Below are 23,159 nucleotides of genomic sequence, written 5' to 3' on the forward strand. Positions count from 1 at the left end.
CCCCCCCCCAAAGCAGATTTTAGAAGTTTGAACCCAACATACACTTGTTGGTAAGCCGAAAAGCAATGTCACATGCATATATATATAGATCATCGATAATCTTCAGCATACGCATAAGTTATCAATTTCAAATAGTTTCTGCAAGCTGCCAATCTTATCACGGCCAGGAAAATATGTCTTCTCTATTAGCGGGTTTGATTTCAAGATCTTGAGACAAAATGAAGAGTCAAGTGTTTCTGAGCAAAATTTTGTCGGCCTCATATCCTTCAAATGTTAATGTAAGGATATTGTACACGAGGATGTACCAAGAGAGATGAACACTACTAACAAGGTCAATAAACTATGAGAAAATGTCATTTAAACCATGAACTTTTAAATTTTGGCCATTTAAATCATGAATTTTGTTGTATTATGCCATTTAAAACATCAACTTTTGTTGATTAGCGTTTTTAAACATGAAGTTTCGTTGACTAAACCAAAAAAAACATGACGTGAAATCCGATAATTGGCCTACTAACAGACGTTACTATGCCGTTAATCACTCCGTTACTGATAAAATAACGTCATTTTAATGGAAGTTTTAGTTCGAAAAATGTCATTTAAGCTATAAAATTTTAAATATAGGTCATTTAAACCATGGACTTGTAAATGTATATCATTTAAACCATGAACTTTCAAGTTTATGTCATTTAAACCGTGAACTCGCCCTCGACATTCCGTGAAAACCAGACAACCTGAAAATTTCGGTTACGGAAGCAAACCGAAGAGAGAAAGCCTAACTGTTCAGCGCAATTGATTTGCATAATCGGATTTCGGTTCGGTTTTGTAATCGGACCGATTGGTTTATTAGAAACCACAGAAGTATATAATAAGCCTAACCGGCTAACCCATTTAACCTGAGTTTAGTTTCTCTCTTCTTTCTTCGACTCTGCCATATGATGCGATCCTGAGAAAGAGAAAGAAGAACATCAATTCATCCTTCTTTTTCGATCTTTGTCATGTATTTTATGTCTTTTTGTTTTTGTCTTGAGTCTTTTTCATTTATTAGGACACTACACTAGACTAGAGCTTGAAGGATTGATCATCTTGTTTTAGGACACTACACTAGAGTTTGAAGGATTGATCGCCTTTTTCATGTATTATGGTTTAAATGACATAAATTTGAAAGCTCTTGGTTTACATGACATACATTTACAATTATATTGTTTAAATGACCTATATTTAAAAGTTCATGGTTTAAATGACACTTTTCGAATTAAAACTTCCATTAAAACGACGTCGTTTTGTCAGTAACGTAGTGATTAACGACATAGTAACGTCTGTTAGTATGTTAATTATCGGATTTAACGTCATGTCTTTTTTGGCTTGGTCAACGAAACTTCATGTTTAAATGGCCAACAACAAAGTTTATGATTTATATGGCCAAAATTTGAAAGTTTATGGTTTAAATGACATTTTTTCCAATAAACTATTGTCATGTTTTATTTTTATTTTTTTCCAAAATTTGTAAAGTTTAGATTTGAATTTTTGAAGTTAGGCCAAGTGAGATTTGGTAAATTTAATTACGGTAACATAATATAATTTTTCACCTTTTTTTTAAGTCAAATGAAAACCAAATATTACATCATACCAGTTGACTTTAAAAAACAAAAAGAATATTACTCGCAAAAAATTCTAAATTATAGCAATCATATCAATAAGGTTTTCACAAACAAAAAATTAATGAACACAAATCATAACATAATTTATTTACACACATCTACTTAAAGTAGATAACAGGAGTATTAGATCTCAAATCCCAAATTCCACTTTCTTTAAGGTACTCATGGTATCTAGAAAACTCCGGTTTAGCCGTCGCTTTCTTCTTACTACGGCGGCGATAACCATCAAATAGACTAAAGATTGGATGGCTCAACTTGCTTGTCACCACTGTCTTATTTGGTTTTTGGCTTGGAAGCTTTTCCAAGATCACAGGAAAGTCTCCACCAAGCCTTATCGATGGAGCATAGTACGGAACGCTAGTTGACCTCCTCAGCTTTGCTCCGAGTAAGCTAAAGGTGGAATCATCACTTACACGCTCGTATCCGCTGCGACGGCTCCTTGTCCTCGTGCTTAGGGTTCTTAGCATTTGCATATCTGGATTTTTGGTTGGTGTATCGATGTTGAATATTAAGGTTTAAATTTTCTTGGAAGAGAGGAGTCCAGCGAAAGTATATTGTTGTTTGTGGTTATTGTAAAGAGAGAGTATTCGATTGTCTTTATATAGTTTTGTTGATATAAATATATAATATAAAAATCGTAGGTATGATAATTGTGCAAGTTAAGTGGCCGATTTGGAAAATTCAAACTTTCGTTGGTCGTATCCTCTTTTCTCATTAGTTATATTATTTTAGTCCCGTTAGAATAAATTAATAAAGACTAGCTAGGACTTGCATTAGTTTCATGATAAACGTTGTGTTAACAATAGAATAAACACAAGACTGTTGACCAAAAAAAACAAAAAGACTAAATACGTTAGACGACATGTATGTTATCATACCAAAATGTCACATGGTTGGTAGCTTTATATATATATATATATATCAGTATGATGAGACCATGGAACATGGACATGAGGAGCAGCTTGAACTAGAAAAAGCATCGGAGGAGCAACTTGTACTAGCGGAAGTAGCGGAGGAGCAGCTTGTACCAAAGAACATGGAAGGAGCAGCTTGTACCAGCGGAAGCAGCGGAAGAAGCATTGATTGTCCCGGCGGGTCCTCTAACAAGGTCACGGTCCAAGAGGTTCAACCAAGCTATCAATGGAATACTCAAGGAACTGGACAAGAAGCAGGAAGATGTGGTTCAAACAATTTGGACGTTGCTCACAGCTCAAGGTGTTCGGAAAAGGATTAAGTGTTGCCTCCCATTGGGTTTTCTTGACAAGGTTTTTAATGAGGCCTAAGTAGCACTTTCTAAGTCCCCTTTGCCAACTCAATTTGTGGTCCAAGGCCCATCTCTTTGTCCTGGCCCATTTTCTATTTTTTCTCTCTTATTCAAACTTGCATTTATTGTTTTGTAATTTCCTAGACATTATGCATGAGCTTGACCTTATTAAAGCTCTTGCATGATTTTTTAGGCTTTTAATTCTCTTCTCCTTCGTCCCCCTTCTCCTATTTAAAGACCATGTATTTCTCTTTTGCAAACCATCAAACATTTCAATCAAAAATCTTCTTTTTACTTGTTTGATCAGAGAAGTGTGTAGTATCTTCTCAACTTGTTTATTTCTTAGTGTGTCATATCTAAGATATATCCAAGCCTGTATTCTAAGAGACTTTCACCTCTCTTGGAAGTACATCTCAATCCCCAGTAAAATCCGCTGCATTCTATCCTTTTCACCTTCATCACCGTTCATCTATCCTTTCCGCTGCATCTACCATTCATTCTTCTTCATCACTTCGTCCATTCCTCTTCAATACCTTGCAAAGTGTGTCTTTGGGAGTAGATCCTCATCCAGGAGTCTATCATGTAGTATCAGAGCCACTTTGCAACCAGGTTTTGAGATTCCAATCGTCACTTTTTATTTTTTTTTCAGATCTGCCATTTATCTTGCGAGAGTTTTATAAAATGTTTTACTCGTTCAAAAATTACAAAATCAAATTTGTTAGAACCAGGAAAGAGTCTAGTATTTTTGAAAATTGATTTGAGAATTTTTGGATTCGTTTTTATAATTTTCCCAGATCCGTTTTTATTTGCGTGTTTTTGGAACTTTTTACTTGTGGATCTTTGTTTTCTTTTCCGGTACCATGGTGACGTCAGAAGAGGAAGAGTCTTCTACATCTAGTCTTGAAAGGAGGATCCTTAAGTCTGTCACAGCAGTTATGGCAACCATGCTTGATGCAAGACTTGGCGCTATTCACTTGAATCAAACCAACCTAGAACCAAATCAGCGTCAAAGGCAGAACCAGGAGGAACCAAGACCAAACGATGAGACCAGGGAGTATTACAGTCACAGTTCTTCACACAGTGGTCAGCGAAGGCGTCGACGTGAACGTCCAGTCCCTAGAGATCCATTGGGAGGTCTAAAGTTCAAGATCCCTGCCTTTGATGGAACCAGCAATCCGGATACCTACATGGAGTGGGAGCAGAAAGTGGAGTTAGTCTTCGTTTGTCAAGAGGTCACCGAGGACAATAAGGTTAAAGTTGCTGCTACCGAGTTCTACGACTATGCCTTAAGTTGGTGGGATCAGCTTGTTACCAGCCGCAGACGTATCGGATATGTGCCGATCGAAACATGGAACCAGCTGAAAGCCATCATGCGTAGGAGATTTGTGCCGAGTTACTATCACCGTGATCTTCTTCAGCGTTTGAGGAATTTGGTTCAAGGAAGCAAGTCTGTCGAGGAGTACTTCAAGGAAATGGAAACCCTTATACTAAGAGCCGATATTCATGAAGATGGAGAAGTTGTTATGTCGCGATTCATGGGAGGTCTTAACCGCGAAATCCAAGACCGTCTAGAAACCCAGCACTATGTGGAAATTGAGGAGATGCTTCACAAGGCAGTCATGTTCGAACAGCAAATCAAAAGGAAGAATTCTCGATCTAGCTACAACACAGCCAAGACCAGCTACAGCTCAGGAAAGTCAAGCTATCAAAAGGAGGACAAGCCCGGCTATCAGAAAGACTACAAGCCATTCGTCAAGCCAAAACCGATAGATTCTGACCTGAAAGGTAAGGGTAAGGAGGTGAACACCAGAGCAAGAGATATTTGATGCTTTAAGTGTCAAGGACTTGGGCATTATGCAAGCGAGTGTTCCAACAAGAGAATCATGGTCCTTAGAGATAATGGCGAAGTAGAGTCTGAAGAAGAGCGTTCGGAAAACGACTCTTTGGAAGAGGGTTTGGAATCCCCTGCTAAAGGAGAGTTGCTTGTTGCTAGAAGATCTTTGAGTGTTCTAACTAAAACCGAGGAGCAAGCACAAAGGGAAAACTTGTTCCACACGCGATGCTTAGTCAAAGATAAGGTATGCAGTTTAATTATTGATGGTGGTAGTTGTACTAACGTTGCAAGCAGGACTATGGTTGAGAAGCTTGGCTTAGAAGTGCTTAAACATCCAAAACCATATGCGCTCCAATGGCTTAACAAAAAAGGTGAGATGTCCGTCAAGGAGCAAGTCAAAGTGCCGCTTTCAATAGGTAAGTATCAAGACGAGGTCATGTGCGACATACTTCCGATGGACGATAGCCACATTCTTCTTGGACGTCCATGGAAATCAGACCGACAAGTTGTCCACGATGGCTTCACCAATCGACACACCTTCGAACATAATGGCCGAAAGACAACTCTCATTCCAATGACGCCGCATGAGGTCTATCTAGATCAGCTAAGCATGAAACAGCGGACCGCCAAACAAACCGAACCAATCGATACAAAGGGTAAGAGCAAGGTAAGTCACAATAGTTTACTATTTGTTTACAAAGAAACCCTTGCTTGTTCAACTAAACTTGAACCGGTGCTGTCGATTAAAATTGAGTTGGTTTTGCAAGAGTACAAGGATGTGTTTCCGGAAGACAATCCCATTGGTTTACCACCTATCCGAGGGATCGAGCATCAAATCGACTTTGTGCCGGGAACCGCTTTACCAAACCGACCAGCTTATCGCAGCAACCCAACTGAAACAAAAAAACTTGAAAGACAAGTGAACGAGCTGATGGACAAAGGACATATTAGAGAAAGCATGAGTCCATGTGTCGTTCTAGTGTTGCTAGTACCTAAGAAAGATGGGAGTTGGCGTATGTGCGTGGACTGTCGAGCCATCAACAACATTACGGTTAAATATCGCCACCCTATCCCAAGATTAGATGATATGCTTGATGAATTACATGGTTCTAGCATCTTTTCTAAAATTGATCTTAAAAGTGGTTATCATCAAATTCGCATGAAAGAAGGTGATGAGTGGAAAACGACTTTTAAAACTAAACAAGGGTTATATGAATGGTTAGTCATGCCATTTGGGTTAACTAATGCGCTTAGTACTTTCATGAGATTGATGAATCATGTCCTTAGGAAGCATATTGGTGATTTTGTTGTGGTTTATTTTGATGACATTTTGGTTTACAGCAAAAATTTAGAGGATCATGTCATGCATCTTAAACTTGTTTTGGATTTGCTTCGCAAGGAAAAGCTTTATGCAAACTTTAAGAAGTGCACCTTTTGCACAGATAATCTTGTTTTCCTAGGCTTTGTAGTGAGTGTAGATGGAATCAAGGTTGATGAGGAAAAAGTCAAGGCAATCAAAGATTGGCCAAGTCCTACAAATGTTAGCGAGGTGAGAAGCTTTCACGGCTTAGCAGGATTCTACCGACGGTTTGTCAAGGATTTCAGCACCATTGCCGCACCGCTTACGGAAGTTATTAAAAAGGACGTTGGTTTCAAATGGGAAGCTTCACAAGAAAACGCCTTCCAGGCCTTGAAAGAGAAGCTCACTAATTTCCCTGTTTTAATTCTTCCAAATTTTATGAAAACTTTTGAGATTGAGTGTGATGTCTCAGGGATAGGTGTTGGAGCTGTTTTGATGCAGGATCATAAGCCCATAGCATTCTTCAGTGAGAAGCTGGGAGGAGCGACACTCAATTATCCGACCTACGATAAGGAGCTTTACGCATTGGTCCGAGCACTATAAACTTGGCAGCATTATCTATGGCCAAAGGAGTTTGTCATTCATACTGATCATGAGTCTCTCAAGCACCTAAAGGGTCAACAAAAGCTCAACAAACGTCATGCGTGGTGGGTCGAATTCATAGAAACTTTCCCATATGTGATCAAGTAAAAAAAAGGTAAAGATAATGGTGTAGCCGACGCATTATCTCACATGTATGTTTAACTTACTTCTTTGGATGCAAGATTGTTGGGTTTTGAGCAGATAAAAGACTTGTATGCTAATGATTCTGATTTTAGCAAAATATTCCAATCTTGTGAGAAGTTTGTCTTTGGGAAATATTATCGCCATGAGGGTTATTTATTCTTTCAAAATCGACTTTGTGTGCCTCACTCTTCTTTGAGAGAATTGTTTCTAAGGGAAGCTCATGGTGGTGGTTTAATGGGACACTTTGGAGTTGCTAAGACATATAAGGTGATGCAAGAACACTTTCATTGGCCGCACATGAAAAGAGATGTCGAACGATTATGTTAATGGTGTGCAACTTGTAAACAAGCTAAGGCTAAGGTTCAATCCCACGGTTTGTATACCTCTTTACCTATTCCTTTGCATCCTTGAACTGATATATCTATGGATTTTGTGGTTGGATTGCCTAGTACTAGGGCTGGTAAGGATTCTATTTTTGTGGTGGTTGATCGTTTTTCTAAAATGGCGCATTTTATTCCATGTCATAAAACTGATGATGCATCTCATGTTGCTAGCTTGTTCTTTAAGGAAGTTGTTCGTTTGCATGGCATACCTAAGACCATATTTTCTGATCGTGACACTAAGCTCCTTAGTTATTTTTGGAAAAACTTTGTGGTCTAAGTTAGGAACTAGATTGCTTTTCTCTACTACATGTCATCCGCAAACTGATGGTCAAACAGAAGTTGTCAATAGAACCTTGTCTACATTGTTGCGTGTGCTCATTAAAAAGAACCTTAAGACTTGGGAAGATTGCTTGCCGCATGTTGAATTTGCTTATAATCATTCTATGCATTATGCGACTAAGTTTTCTCCATTTGAAATTGTTTATGGGTTCAACCCCACTTCTCCTTTGGATCTAATGCTTTTACCTTTGAGTGAAAGATCAAGTCTTGATGGCAAGAAAAAGGCCAATTTAGTTAAACATGTTCACAAAAAGGCTAAGGAAAATCTTGAGGCAAGGACGAAGCTGTATGAGAAGTATGCGAACAAAGGGCGTAAAGAGGTCATCTTCAATGAGGGTGATCAAGTGTGGGTTCATCTTAGGAAGGAGCGTTTCCCGGAGAGAGCATCCAAACTAATGCCAAGGATTGATGAACCGTTCAAAATGCTCAAAAGAATCAACAAAAATGCCTACCAACTCGACCTCCAAGGTAAGAACAAAGTTAGTGGCAGTTTCAATGTTTCTGATCTTCTTCCTTATTGTGCAGATAATTCGGATTTGAGGTCAAATCCTTTTCAAGTGGGAGAGGATGATGAGACCATGGAAAGATCGACTAAAGAACATGGACATGAGGAACAGCTTGAACCAGAGGAAGCACCGGAGGAGCAGCTTGTACCAGCGGAAGCACCAGAGGAGCAGCGTGTACCAGCGGAAGCAGCGGAGGAAGCATTGATCGTCCTGGCGGGTCCTCTAACAAGGTCACGGTCCAAGAGGTTCAAACAAGCTATCAATGGAATACTCAAGGAGCTGGACAAGAAGCAGGAAGATGTGGTTCAAACCATTTGGACGTTGCTCACAGCTCAAGGTGTTTGGTAAAGGGTTAAGTGTTGCTTATGCACTCTTTTTCCCTTGTCAAGTTTTGTCCCATTGGGTTTTCTTGACAAGGTTTTTAATGAGGCCTAAGTAGCACTTTATAAGTCCCCTTTGCCAACCCAATTTGTGGTCCAAGACCCATCTCTTTGTCTTGGCCCATTTTCTATCTTTTCTCTCTTATTCAAACTTGCATTTATTGTTTTGTAATTTCCCAGACATTATGCATGAGCTTGACCTGATTAAAGCTCTTGCATGATTTCCTAGGCTTTTAATTCTCTTCTCCTTCGTTCCCCTTCTCCTATTTAAAGATCATGTATTTCTCTTTTGCAAACCATCAAACATTTCAATCAAAAACCTTCTTTTTACTTGTTTGATCAGAGACGTGTGTAGTATCTTCTCAACTTGTTTATTTCTTAGTGTGGCATATCTAAGATATATCCAAGCCTGTAGTCTAAGAGACTTTCACCTCTCTTGGAAGTACATCTCAATCTCCCTTCAAATCCGCTGCATTCCATCCTTTTCACCTTCATCGCCGTTCATCTATCTTTTCCGCTGCATCTACCATTCATTCTTCTTCATCACTTCGTCCATTCCTCTTCAAGACCTTGCAAAGTGTGTCCTTGGGAGTAGATCCTCATCCAGGAGTCTATCACAATATATCACGTAATCGTATGATTGTAACTCACTAACAGCTGCAAGTACTGTAAGCAAAACATGAATTTTGAGACGAAAAAATGGTTAAAAGAAATGTATGACTCTTGTGTATCCAAATCAGTCGTCAAATATTGAGTTTAGTTTTAAATCGTATTAGTTTGCTGCTTTTTAGGTTTTGTCAATCTTTATATTGTTTGTTTTTTAGTATTCGGACTTTCACTAGTAAATGTTAATCATATAATTACATTTTTTGCTATAGAAAAAATAATAATAAATATTAACTACAAATATTTATAAATTAGTGACAAAATTTTAATTAATAAAATTTGTACCTAATTGGTTACTAAACGTAGCTATGTAATAACAAATAGTAACAGCAATAAATTGTAGCAAAATTGAGACAAATTTAGGAAAACACAATGGTGTAGCAAGGATGCACACAACACAAAACTTCACACATTGTGGTAAAACTATTATTTTAACAAATTAAAATATTATCTCGCTCTCTTCTTCTCCACTGTATCCTTTCTTTCGATCCATCTTCTTTGTTCTCTCACTGGGTCGTCCTCTCTCTCTCTCCCTTTATGTCATTTTTTGGTCTAAGAGTTTTGTCGGTCGTATGCACACCAAGTGTTCGATGAAATCAATGTGATGGTGTTGTGATTGGATATTGAAAGGGATCTATCTTAAACAATGATTTGTGTTCTTCCTTGCTCTTGTTATCTATCGCTCTCACCCAATCACGATTTGCAAGTAAGCCTCTTCAAATTTCTTAGATTCGAGTAGTTCTCTCAAAAATCAGTTTCAATTTCGTTCTCATGTTAAGGTTTTTGGGATTTGATTTAGAAGTTGTTGGAAATAGAGATTTAAAGTTTGGATTTTTGGTTGGTTTAATTAGTTTGGAGATAGAAACAACTCAACACATTCTCATTTCTGTTGCAAAGTGTATTTGGGTTGAAAGTTAAAACTTTTTTGATTTATCACTAGTGTTACTTCTTTGGTTTATTGGGTAAAGTGCTGAACTTTGTTTGGTTTCTTCTTATGTGGTACAATTTTTTAATTTTTGTTGTTGTCGCACAAGTTTGGAGATAGAGAAGCTTCTCTTTTCTTGTAATCACAAGACATGTTAGTATATTGAATGGTTTAGTTAGTACATTATTGTGGTTGTTGTAGTTTTCACTAAATGTTTAACTACACAGTCTACACTACAGGTTTTTGCATTGAGAGATGTGCGATAGTGAAGGTACCATCAAACTTGTTTAATTTGTTTGGTCTATGAAACATCTATTTGTGGGTTATTAGTTGTTTGTTTTGCTACTGTTTCTTGATGTTCAGTTTCATGTTCAAGGCGTGTCTTAGTTGCAGGTGCTAACTATTATTCATACTGATACTTGTTTTTTCTTATTAGACCCTTTTCATGATGTAAAGAGCAAATCAACCCCTTTATGATTCACTCCTTTCATGTAAGTACTCTTGTTAAACCTTTATGTCTGCAGCTATTGATGCATATTTGTTTCAAACTTAATTTGATTCTAGCTGTTTGATTCTCAGAACCTCCTGATTTAAGTATTTGGTTTTCAAGCTATGTTTATGAATCGCGGATGCTGGATACAAGTATTGGTTATATTGGTTATGTAAATAGTCTGGTTTAGTTGACTCGGTTTAGCTAATTTACTTTACTTGTATATATCACATGGATAGTATAGTTTACAAAGATATGAAATGAGAAAATCTTTTCAACAAACTTCTTCGTCCTCATCCTCTCTCGTTTCCAACATGGTATCAGAGCTACCAAAGCTCAGATCTCTCTTAGTTTGTTGATCCTTTTCCTTCGTTGAGCTTATTTTTCTTCGATTTTGTGCTTTCCTCGTGTTCCGATGGTGACCGTTGCTCGAGCAAATCGAAAAATGGGTAAAACGAAGTCTCAATCAAGTTCCGCTGTTCGAAGATCTCAGAGATTGAACTCCGATGTTGAAGATCCTGCTCCGATCTCTCTCTCAGCAGCCGATTCTCAGGTTTTCGGGCTTTCGCGAGCTGTCACATCACCAATCTTTGATGATCCATCTCACTCTCATTTCTTCCTCCACAACGTCGATCATCCAGGTTTGAGCATCATCTCTCTTCGTTTAGACGAAACGAACTATGATGACTGGAGTTATGCTATGCGTATCTCTCTTGATGCTAAGAACAAAATCAAGTTTATCGATGGTAGCTTGCCTAGGCCTTTAACCACAGATCCTAACTTTGATTTATGGTCACGATGCAATAGCATGGTCAAATCGTGGCTATTGAATGCTGTTTCACCTCAGATTTATCGTAGTATCTTGCGGATGAATGATGCTACTGATATATGGCGAGATCTCTATGGTCGGTATCATCTGACTAATCTTCCTCGCACGTATAATCTTACTCAAGCGATTCAGGATCTTCGTCAAGGTTCCATGTCTTTGTCTGAGTATTACACTCGCCTGAAGACTCTTTGGGATCAGCTGGATGGTTCAGAGGAACCAGATGATCCTTGTGTTTGTGGAAAAGATGCTCGTTTGCAGTTGAAAGCAGAGAGAGCCAAAACTGTGAAGTTCTTGGCAGGTCTGAATGATTCCTACGCTATTGTTCGTAGACAGATCATTGTTAAGAAGGCGTTACCTTCTTTGGTTGAGGTATACAAAATTTTGGATCAGGATGACAGTCAGAAAGGATTCTCGCCGGTGGTACGTCCTTCGACCTTCCAAGTTTCTCAGACTGTTGCTCCAATTTCTCCTTCGGCTTTCCAGACTTATCAGACTGTTGCTCCAACCACTCCTATAGTGATGTATGTAGAAAATGGTCCTAACAAAGGTAGACCAATTTGCTCTTTCTGCAACAGGGTTGGTCATATCGCTGAGAGGTGCTACAGGAAACATGGATTTCCACCAGGTTTCACTCCGAAAGGCAAGTCTGGTGAGAAAACTCAGAAACAACCTGCTCTCGCAGCACAGGTTTCTTTATCTCCTACACCAGAGAAATCCTCGAACAATGTTGAAGGTCTGATTGGAAAGCTCTCTCCGGATCAGTTGCAGAGTCTCATAGCCCTTTTCAGCTCTCAGCTGCCATCTTCTTCATCAGTTCCAGCTCAAATCGAAGCAAGTACACCTCAGACTCCGTTTGATCACCCGGGTATCTCATTCTCTCCCAACACTTATGCTTTTATTGGTATACTTGCGGCTTCGAAACACACATTTNGATCCATCTCACTCTCATTTCTTCCTCCACAACGTCGATCATCCAGGTTTGAGCATCATCTCTCTTCGTTTAGACGAAACGAACTATGATGACTGGAGTTATGCTATGCGTATCTCTCTTGATGCTAAGAACAAAATCAAGTTTATCGATGGTAGCTTGCCTAGGCCTTTAACCACAGATCCTAACTTTGATTTATGGTCACGATGCAATAGCATGGTCAAATCGTGGCTATTGAATGCTGTTTCACCTCAGATTTATCGTAGTATCTTGCGGATGAATGATGCTACTGATATATGGCGAGATCTCTATGGTCGGTATCATCTGACTAATCTTCCTCGCACGTATAATCTTACTCAAGCGATTCAGGATCTTCGTCAAGGTTCCATGTCTTTGTCTGAGTATTACACTCGCCTGAAGACTCTTTGGGATCAGCTGGATGGTTCAGAGGAACCAGATGATCCTTGTGTTTGTGGAAAAGATGCTCGTTTGCAGTTGAAAGCAGAGAGAGCCAAAACTGTGAAGTTCTTGGCAGGTCTGAATGATTCCTACGCTATTGTTCGTAGACAGATCATTGTTAAGAAGGCGTTACCTTCTTTGGTTGAGGTATACAAAATTTTGGATCAGGATGACAGTCAGAAAGGATTCTCGCCGGTGGTACGTCCTTCGACCTTCCAAGTTTCTCAGACTGTTGCTCCAATTTCTCCTTCGGCTTTCCAGACTTATCAGACTGTTGCTCCAACCACTCCTATAGTGATGTATGTAGAAAATGGTCCTAACAAAGGTAGACCAATTTGCTCTTTCTGCAACAGGGTTGGTCATATCGCTGAGAGGTGCTACAGGAAACATGGATTTCCACCAGGTTTCACTCCGAAAGGCAAGTCTGGTGAGAAAACTCAGAAACAACCTGCTCTCGCAGCACAGGTTTCTTTATCTCCTACACCAGAGAAATCCTCGAACAATGTTGAAGGTCTGATTGGAAAGCTCTCTCCGGATCAGTTGCAGAGTCTCATAGCCCTTTTCAGCTCTCAGCTGCCATCTTCTTCATCAGTTCCAGCTCAAATCGAAGCAAGTACACCTCAGACTCCGTTTGATCACCCGGGTATCTCATTCTCTCCCAACACTTATGCTTTTATTGGTATACTTGCGGCTTCGAAACACACATTTTCTACTGACACATGGGTGATTGACTCTGGTGCAACTCACCATGTGTCCCATGACAGAAATAGTTTTATTTCTCTGGACACTTCTGTGGATAGTTTTGTGAATCTGCCTACTGGTCCTCAAGTGAAAATCAGTGGAGTGGGAATGGTTCATTTGAATAAGGATATATTGCTTCAGAGTGTTCTGTTTATCCCTGAGTTCCGTTTAAGCCTTATCAGTATCAGTTCTTTGACCGATGACATTGGCTCCAACGTGACCTTCGATACTTCTTGTTGCGAAATACAGGATCCTATCAAGGGGATGACGATTGGTAAAGGCAGACGGATTGGAAAGCTCTATGAGCTAGATACTTCTCCATCTATTTCGATCAATGCAGTGATGGATGTTGGTACCTGGCATAAGAGACTTGGTCATCCATCTTACTCAAGATTGGATGTACTTTCAGAAGTTTTGGGAACTACAAGACACAAGAATAAAAGCCTGCATATTGTCATGTTTGTCACTTGGCAAAGCAGAAGAAACTTTCTTTTCCCTCGGAGAACAATATTTGTAATGCGACTTTTGAGTTGTTACATATAGATATTTGGGGACCTTTTTCAGTGGAGACAGTTGAAGGTTATAAATATTTCTTGACCATAGTTGATGATCACTCAAGAGCCACTTGGATTTACTTACTCAAGAACAAAAGTGATGTTCTCTCAGTATTTCCAGCTTTCATCAAAAGGGTTGAAACTCAATACAACACCAAAGTCAAATCGGTTCGCTCAGATAATGCTAAAAGCACTGCAGTTTAATGAATTCTATCAGTCTCAAGGCATCATATCTTATCACTCGTGTCCTGAGACACCTGAGCAAAACTCGGTTGTCGAACGTAAGCACCAACACATCCTCAACGTTGCGCGTGCTCTACGTTTTCAGTCACAAGTTCCTCTCTCCTACTGGGGTGACTGTATCCTCACAGTTGTCTTTCTGATCAACCGGACTCCTTCTCCGTTGCTCTCAAATAAGACACCGTATGAACTTCTCACCAACAAACCACCGGACTACACTCGCATTCGAACTTTTGGTTGTCTCTGTTATGCATCTACATCTCCCAAGCAACGACATAAGTTTCAACCACGTTCGAGAGCTTGCATATTCTTGGGTTATCCGGCAGGTTTTAAAGGATACAAGGTCATGGACTTGGAGAGTAATGTCATATATATATCACGGCATGTTGAGTTTCATGAACACGTCTTTCCTTTGGCTGATCCTCTGGAGCATCTCCCTACTCATAACAACACCACACCAATGGATTTTTTGTCTCCAGGTAACGATACAAATCCTCTTCCTTCTTTGCCCTCATCACAAATTTCTCCATTAACACAAAATCCTCCATCACAAATCTCTCCACCAACACAAATTTCTACTCAAAGAGCTCGTAAACCTCCTGCTCACTTCAATGACTATCAATGTTATTCTCTTAATGATGATGTTGTTCACCCCATTTCTTCTTTTCTTTCTTATTCAAAACTCTCACCATCATATATGTTATACATCAATAACATTACTAAGATTCCGATCCCTCAGTCTTATAATGAGGCAAAAAAATCCAAGGAATGGTGTGATGCAGTTGATAAGGAGATAGGAGCGATGGAAAGGACAAATACTTGGGATGTTACCACTCTACCTCCTGGTAAGAAAGTTGTTGGATGTAAGTGGGTTTTCACCTTAAAGTTCTATGCGGATGGAACACTTGAACGCTATAAGGCACGTTTGGTTGCCAAAGGGTATACTCAAAAGGAAGGATTGGACTACAATGAGACATTCTCTCCTGTTGCGAAGATGGTCACGGTGAAGATGTTACTTAAGATTGCTGCTTCAAGAACGTGGTTTCTCCAACAACTTGACATATCAAACGCTTTCTTGAATGGTGATTTAGAGGAGGACATTTATATGAGGTTGCCAGAGGACTATGCAGAGCTTAAGGGGGACATTTTGCCTAAGAATGCAGTTTGTCGTTTGAAGAAATCGATTTATGGCCTGAAACAAGCATCCAGGCAATGGTTTATAAAATTTTCCGACTCACTCCTGCATTTGGGATTCACAAAATGTCATGGTGATCATACTTTGTTCACTCGCAGTCATGGAAAGGAATTCATTGTTGTGTTGGTCTACATTGATGATATTGTCATCGCCAGCACTTCGGAGTCTAGTGCTAATGACTTGACTGCGGCTTTAAAACAGAGTTTTAAACTCCGTGAACTCGGTCCTTTGAAGTATTTTCTGGGGTTAGAGATTGCTCGTAATTCTTCTGGGATCTCTATATGTCAACGAAAATATGCACTTGAGCTCCTCACATCCTCTGGTATGTTAGCTTGTAAGGATGCAGACACACATATGGTTCCTAATCTTCAGTTGTCTAAAACTTCTGGGGATTTATTGCTGAACAAGGAGATGTATCGGAGTCTCGTTGGGCAGTTAATGTATTTAACCATAACCCAACCTGATATCACTTTTGCTGTGAATAAGTTGTGCCAATTCTCCTCTGCACCTCGCACATCTCATCTCACTGCTGCTTATCAGGTTCTTCAATATATTAAGGGAACCATTGGGCAAGGTCTTTTCTACTCTGCAGACCCCGACCTCACACTTAAAGGTTCTGCTGATTCAGATTATGCATCTTGTCTCGACAGTAGACGCTCTACTACTGGTTTTGCTATGTTTTTGGGCTCCTCTCTTATCTCTTGGCGGTCCAAGAAACAGCCGACTATCTCTCGTTCTTCTGCTGAGGCGGAAGACAGAGCTCTCGCTCTTGCTTCTTGTGAGATGATGTGGCTTCGAACTCTGCTCTCTGATTTCAGGATTGGTATTTCGTCTGTTCCAGTTCTTTACTCGGATAGGACTTCGGCCATTTACATTGCCACTAATCCTGTCTTCCACGAACGCACCAAACACATTGAGGTGGATTGTCACACGATCCGAGAGAAGCTGGACAGAGGCCTCATCAAACTGCTTCATGTGAACACACAGGATCAGGTGGCCGATATCTTGACTAAACCGTTGTCTCTTCCCCAGTTTGAGAATCTAAAATCCAAGATGAGTCTCCATAATATATTCGTCTCATCTTGAGGGGGATTATTGGTTATATTGGTTATGTAAATAGTCTGGTTTAGTTGACTCGGTTTAGCTAATTTACTTTACTTATATATATCACATGGATTGTACAGTTTACAAAGATATGAAATGAGAAAATCTTTTCAACAAACTTCTTCGTCCTCATCCTCTCTCGTTTCCAACAACAAGTGATGGTTTTTGTGAAGAAAGGGTCCAAGAAGAAGGTTTTTTTTTTTTTATAAAACATCTCTTGTCATATCCCTCGTATATCATAATTAATGACTTCTTTATATTGTGTTTACTCTTGTAGTGATGTTACATAACATGTATACTCTTGTAGTGATGTTACGTAACATACATAAATCCCAAGGTTTGCTTCTTTTTTTTCGTGATACTTTAGTTTTGTAAACCTGAATTGAAGTTCTGCATATGTAATGATGATATGGTTATCTATTGATTGTGAAATCTGGTTGGCTATTGCAAGTTATACTAGTTTGGTTTATATCCTCAGATTTGGTTTAATAAGTGTTGCATGTTCGAGCACAATATCACAATCCCAAGGAAGCGATCAAGTGGTTGAAGCAATCCGCTGAGAATGGTTACGTTCGAGCACATTGTCACTATATCAGTTAGCTCTTTGTTCACACTAAAGCTGGGTTGTGCAAACCAATATGCTAACATCATCTGAGATTGAAGTATTGGTATAAGATAGTTGTGTTGTTGATTGTATTCATATGATCCAGGGAGATTTTTTGAAGAACAAGGACTAAGATTCATGCTGGGTTGGTGTTTTTTAATCTTAGTCCTTTTAAAACTTTAGTCCTTGTTAATGTAGTATTAATATACTAGATAGTGATTGAACACAACATTAATATTACATTATTTTTAACAAAATGTGTTTCTTTTCAGGTTTGTTCTTGATAACCCTCCACGGCGAGCCCAACTCAAGGCAACAACAGGGAGAACCGAGCTGCCAATCCTGAAGCTGTGACTGAATCTCCGCAAATGACTGAGCTTCCGCAATGTGTCTAATGAGTCTCATGAGCAAGAAGACGATGACGATGAGGAACTTGTAGGTAGTGCACTCTTCTGATGAACTTGTTGTCTCAGCTTTCTATCATCCCTCTTGTCTATGGTACTTGGCTTCTACGACTTTCGTTTAAAACTCTTGTCTTTTGTCTGCTAGTGTAAAACTCTATCTATTTTGAATGTTTAAAGCTAAGGTTTAACATTAATCGGAACTTTTGTACTTTCATTTTGCAATTTGATTTTCAAGGTTTTTTTGGAGATAATTTGTTTTGGCCCTACATATAAATTTTGTAATGGATACGAAAAGGTGTAGCAATTTGTAACAAGTTTATGACAAGTAATTTGTAGCTTGTTGTGACTCAATTAGCGACCAAATTTTTTGTGGCTTTTTGAAACTAAATGTTACTCATATTTCTGACGCAATTTGTAACAATTAGTAGCAATTTGCGACAGATTTATTAGTATCTAAACTGTAGTACTTTGTGACAATTAGCTATAAAAGAGAAATTAGTACGACCAAATAATTACTAATTTAATTTATCACAAAACTGTAACAAATATTTTGTTGCTAGGAAAAACATGTAATAGTTACAAAATATTTAGTAACTATACAAAACAATTTTACTAGTGTTTAGACTCGGATGATATTTTTATCTTCACTTGTTTTATATTCCACAAATATTTTTTTGTATGTTTCTAATGAAATTCAGATGGCAAAAAAAAAAAAAAAGAACGATCCATAAACAAGAAAATAGAAAAAAATGGTTTATAACTTGATCTAACAGCATCATGCCATCTAATAACAGGTACACTGAAGTGATTACTTATTATTATTATTTTCCTGTCAGAAAAAATATCAAATGGTATTATTAAGAGAACCAACATCGATTTATAGTTAGTTATATAAACTTGTCTACGGCAACCTGTTGACAAACACTACGGAAACATCACATGCATTCTGAAAAGCATCAAATCATCAATCATTCAATCTTCTGAACATCTTGTATCCTGAACTTACACTCATCTCCCCCATTTAGTCGCATCAAAAAGAGAATTCTATGAAGTGAGTTTTATCGCCAATTCCTGAAGTGCGTTATCGCAATATGTAGAAGACCACTTGAGATGCTCCAGGCATTTATTATAAAGTTTCTTAGAATTAGTATCAATTATGTTTTTGACAATAGACTGTATCTGGTTTAGTACTGCGTCTGAGATGTTATGTTGGAGATAATTGGTCAAGAACTTTCCAAGACCGGGGATGTCTGATTTATCCGTTAGCGGATTTGATGACAAGATCTTGAAACAAAATTTAGAATCGATGGTTTCTCAGCAAGATGCCTCGACTTCGTATTGCTCAAATGTTTGTTTGAATCTTTTAGACGTGGATAAGTCAGAAAAGATGAATAAAACTAACGAGGCCGCCAATAAAATGTTGTTTCTGAGGTATATAATTAGCAAACATTTATTTTATCAGAACTTTCACAAAGTTCTAGTTGCATTCTATATGGTTTACACACTACAAGAAATATAGGTATTGATAGCAGAAAAAGATAGCACAGTTTTGGTAAATGTTATCTTTGATAAATATTTTAAAATGAGTCTCTATAATGGCGTTTTTAAAATGCTAATCCTAAAAATATGTAACTAAAAATTATTATTTCCGCCGAATACTTAGTAAAAATTGACCAAAACTCACTCTTTTCCTCTATACACCTAGAAGAAAGTTTAGAGTCTTTTAACAAAAAAAACATTAAGAGTGGAGAAAAAAAAACTTTAAACCTAATAATCCCCTAAACCCAGATCTTCCTCTTGTCTTCGCCGATGCCGATGGCCAAGCTCCTCTTCTCCAGTTCTCCTCATCGTCTTGTCGAAGCTAATCTTCCTCAAGTTTTGTTCTGTTTTCTACACGCTTCATGACCATGGAAATTTGCAAAACGAAATCGAGACCTCTACGGCGATACCGTCTTTCAGCATGTCGATATTGCTTCTTTAGATAATTTAAACAGTCAGGAGATCTGCACAATCAGCAACTCGCCGCCGGTTATGCAACTCCTGACACCCTAGATCTACACATCTCTTCTTGTCTTCGTTTCCAAATCCTTCTTCTCCGTCATCTCCGTATTAGTTAGGGTTTGTGTTGACCGGTAATCCTTCATATCTCTCTGCCTCTCAATCTCGTCTTTTCCTGTAATTTGAAGGGTTTCAACTCTGTTTTTTTTCATTGTTGTTGTAGGATATCTCTCTTATTCTGCATCGTGATCGTGATTGCACTTGAGATTCATAATTGGTTTTTGTTTAATTTTCCTCTTTGATTGCGAGTTTTGGATTTTGAAGGCATGTGTAAGTTATTCAACATTTTGCCATTCTCTAGCTTATATCTTTTGACTTTGAAGTAAAATGGATAAATACAAGAGCTTCAATAAACCGTAGCTTGAGTCTCCGATTAACGAGAATGAGATCTGTATCACCAGTCAAGGCCTTATCCTAATTTATGTTGTTTAGTTGCAGGTTGAGTAAGAATGGGTCTACTAAAACTGGAGGACTTCAAGACTTTGCTTAATCAGGCTCCAAAGAGTTGGATAGACAACTGTTTGCGTTAAACTAGCTTGCTACCTAAAGAAGCAGCAAGTATGCTTTTTCAAAATACAGGTGAGATTTTTGATGGGATATATTATTTGTTACTCTCTTTCCTTATGATATCTACATATACGTCCTACCATCAAACTCAAACCTTGGTGGGAGAAGGTAAAATCTGAACATGAGAATGCTTGTTTGAGATGGAATCTTGAAAATTTTAAACCTGAAATGGTTGTTAGTCTTGTTTCTTTCTCCATGTTAAATTCCAGAGAATAAGTATAAGCCTTTTTCGTTGCTTATATTTATCTTTGATTGTTCCAACTCTAATTCTACAATTAATTGTCTCTATACGAATGAACACTTGCAGGACATGCTCGGAAATGAGTTTTATGCTGGTGCTTACAAGGTATATTCACTTGGCTTTTAATGTTTTGGTACTCTAAAGGGTTGAATCTTTATTTGTCAAGAACTGTTGTTTATTTCTGTTAAGGACGATTCAACATGTATTTAGCCATTTGATCATTAGAGTTCGATCAGTGAGTAGATCAAGGAATAGCACCAAGCTTGAGTCTTTACCAAAGACTTCTAGATTTGGCATACAAAGTTAGCTCTTCGGTTTGAGAACTTATCTATAGTTTTTGGTTTTCGTTCTCTTTTTGGTTCCTATCAACTGAGTTGGTGTAAATTTGCAGCTTGATCTAGTAGATATCTTCCAAAATATCGGGTCATACTTTCTTAATTTGCAGCAAGAACAAGTCTTCAGCAGTGAAGCACCATTTGGAGTTTCACAGGGAGAAAGGACCAGAACGGTTGTGTACTGTTGGAAAGCAAAGTGGTTGTGGGATTGTGCGCGAAGAAGTAGAGATCAGCGGGTGACCTATTAAGCAAGAAGAGGAGCATTTAGATTTAGATTAGAATAGAGTAGGGTAGTTGATGTTTTTGTATAAGATTTGGTGTGGATTAATGTTTGCAAGACTTGATATGTTTTTATGGAGTTTCTATTGAAAATTTATATTTAAATTTATATTGTTTGACCAAGTTTAATATATATATATATATATATATATATATATATTAATGTATAAAATATAAAATGCAAAATATATTATAGCAACAATATATAGCTACGGTTGACAAAACTATAGTACAAATATTTCGCCACTATTAATTATAATATAACAAATAAAAGACGCTACTAATAATTTTAATATAGCGATAACAAATAAAAGACGCTACTAATAATTTTAATATAGCGATAATAAAGTGCTATTATAAAGTGACGAATAATAGTATATGAAAAAACGATATTGTATGTGCCCCTCTAAGATAGCACCGGCAAAAACAACGTTTACGAAATTACTATCTAAACGATATAATAGCATTTTTTGTGTGATAAGAATACGCATATTTCTTGTAGTGACATTTATAAGTCATATTTATAGTGTTCTATTTTCTCAATCTTAGAGATAATCAATATTCGTATCACTTAGATTTGTCACAAATAATATAATAAAATGAACACAAATCATAACATAATTTAAATATTTTTTTGATTTTAATGTGAAGATTTCATTCCAAAAGAAACAGAAGGTCCTACTATTACAAAAACTACCCATTAGTACAGAAACATTAGACAGAAAAAAATTATTTACACCAAAAAGGATACAGGAGAAACATGCGAGAAGTAAGTAAGGAGGAGAGAGGAGTGCACGAAAGGGCCCGTGAAGGACAGAAGCCTGTCCCGCATTGCACGATCAACAGCAGTATGGAGTTGGTGGATGGTGGAGGCGGCGTTGGCGAAGATCCTGGAATTTCGCTCCTTCCATACGTGATAGAGGATAGTCGTAAGGAGGAGCTTGAGGATGGCGGTTAGGTTAGCTTGAGAAGGCGAGTTGCGAGAGGCGATCCACGATGCAGCGGCAGGGAGGTTGCAGGGAGGGTTTGAAATGAACTTTGCAGCTAGAAAACCCCACAAGTTAGAGGCAAATGGGCATTCAAAGAACAAATGGGCATGGCTCTCAACCCCAGACGAGCATAACACACAAGAGGTAGGAACATTCATTCCCCACCTGTGGAGTCTATCTCGAGTGGGAAGCCGGTTGAGCATTGCTAACCAGGCAATGAAGGAGTAGCGCGGAACATGCTGTTTGAACCAAACAATCTTCGCCCACGGTACCAAAGGAGATCTATGTCGGACTTGCTCCCATGTTTCCTTGGAGGAGAAAGTATGAGAGAAATTACCTGAGGCTTTACGCCATAGGAAGATGTCTGGACCGCGACTTGCGACAGGGGCAGGAAGTTCCGTGAGTGCTACCATTAGGGACTGACCATTGATTGATCGGGCTGGTGGGAGGTTCCATCCACCATTCCTCGAGGCTTCAGTAACTTTTGTGCTTCTTCTGACTCGAAGCTGACTTGGACCCGCCACCCCAAGGAAGGTGATTAGCGGTCCAAAGTCAGTCCAGTTATCATACCAGAAAGAAGCGGTGCTTCCATCCCCGACCTCGCACTTGAGGAAGTTTTGAAGAGTTGGTTTGAGTTGTAGCATACTGTTGATTGCCTTGGAAAAACGACTAGATACGTTCGTTTCCCAGAAATTCTTTCGCTTAAAGATGTTCTCCCGCAACCAAGCCACCCATAAAGAGCCAGACTTTGAGAAAAAGTTCCAGACTTGCTTGAGTCTGAACACGACTTCAAAATCCTCCAACAAGCGAATACCCAGTCCTCCTTCAGTTTTTGGCCTACATATGTCTCGCCATGCCACTCTAGCGCCTGAAGCAGAGCTCGTTTTGTTTTTCCATAAGAAAGCAGAACAAAGGGAGTCCACTCGTGCGTAGAAGTGCTTTGGAAGCACAAATACACTACTCCAAAAGTTTACCATTCCATAAATCACCGCAGAGATCAGTCTTACTTTACCCGCAAAAGATAGGAACTTAGCAGTCCATGAGTGAAGCTTACTCGTTATTCTCTCAATAAATGGCTGTAAGGTGGCATTAGAGATT

The 23,159-nt window shown here is 38.6% G+C and overlaps 1 protein-coding gene and 2 long non-coding RNA genes across 5 annotated transcripts; 2 read left to right on the forward strand and 1 right to left on the reverse strand.

Annotated features, from left to right (window-relative positions):
- On the reverse strand, positions 1,634 to 2,215 carry LOC104767176. Its single transcript, XM_010491216.1, has one exon. It carries the CDS (start codon positions 2,132 to 2,134, stop codon positions 1,760 to 1,762), a length of 375 nt encoding a protein of 124 aa, XP_010489518.1. The 5' UTR covers positions 2,135 to 2,215; the 3' UTR covers positions 1,634 to 1,759.
- On the forward strand, positions 16,740 to 17,806 carry LOC109130721. Its single transcript, XR_002036659.1, has 2 exons — positions 16,740 to 17,333; positions 17,461 to 17,806. It is a non-coding gene; the product is annotated as an uncharacterized LOC109130721 (long non-coding RNA).
- Positions 19,283 to 21,181, forward strand: LOC104767179. Of its 3 annotated transcripts, none has more exons than XR_764204.2 (4): positions 19,285 to 19,724; positions 19,814 to 19,920; positions 20,089 to 20,229; positions 20,525 to 21,181. It is a non-coding gene; the product is annotated as an uncharacterized LOC104767179 (long non-coding RNA). The 3 variants fall into 3 exon arrangements; XR_764203.2 differs by having other exon boundaries at positions 19,286 to 19,724; positions 20,083 to 20,229; XR_764202.2 differs by having other exon boundaries at positions 19,283 to 19,724; positions 19,814 to 20,229.

The sequence above is a fragment of the Camelina sativa genome, chromosome 19, assembly GCF_000633955.1.
Source record: "Camelina sativa cultivar DH55 chromosome 19, Cs, whole genome shotgun sequence".
In the NCBI taxonomy this organism is placed as follows: domain Eukaryota; kingdom Viridiplantae; phylum Streptophyta; class Magnoliopsida; order Brassicales; family Brassicaceae; genus Camelina; species Camelina sativa.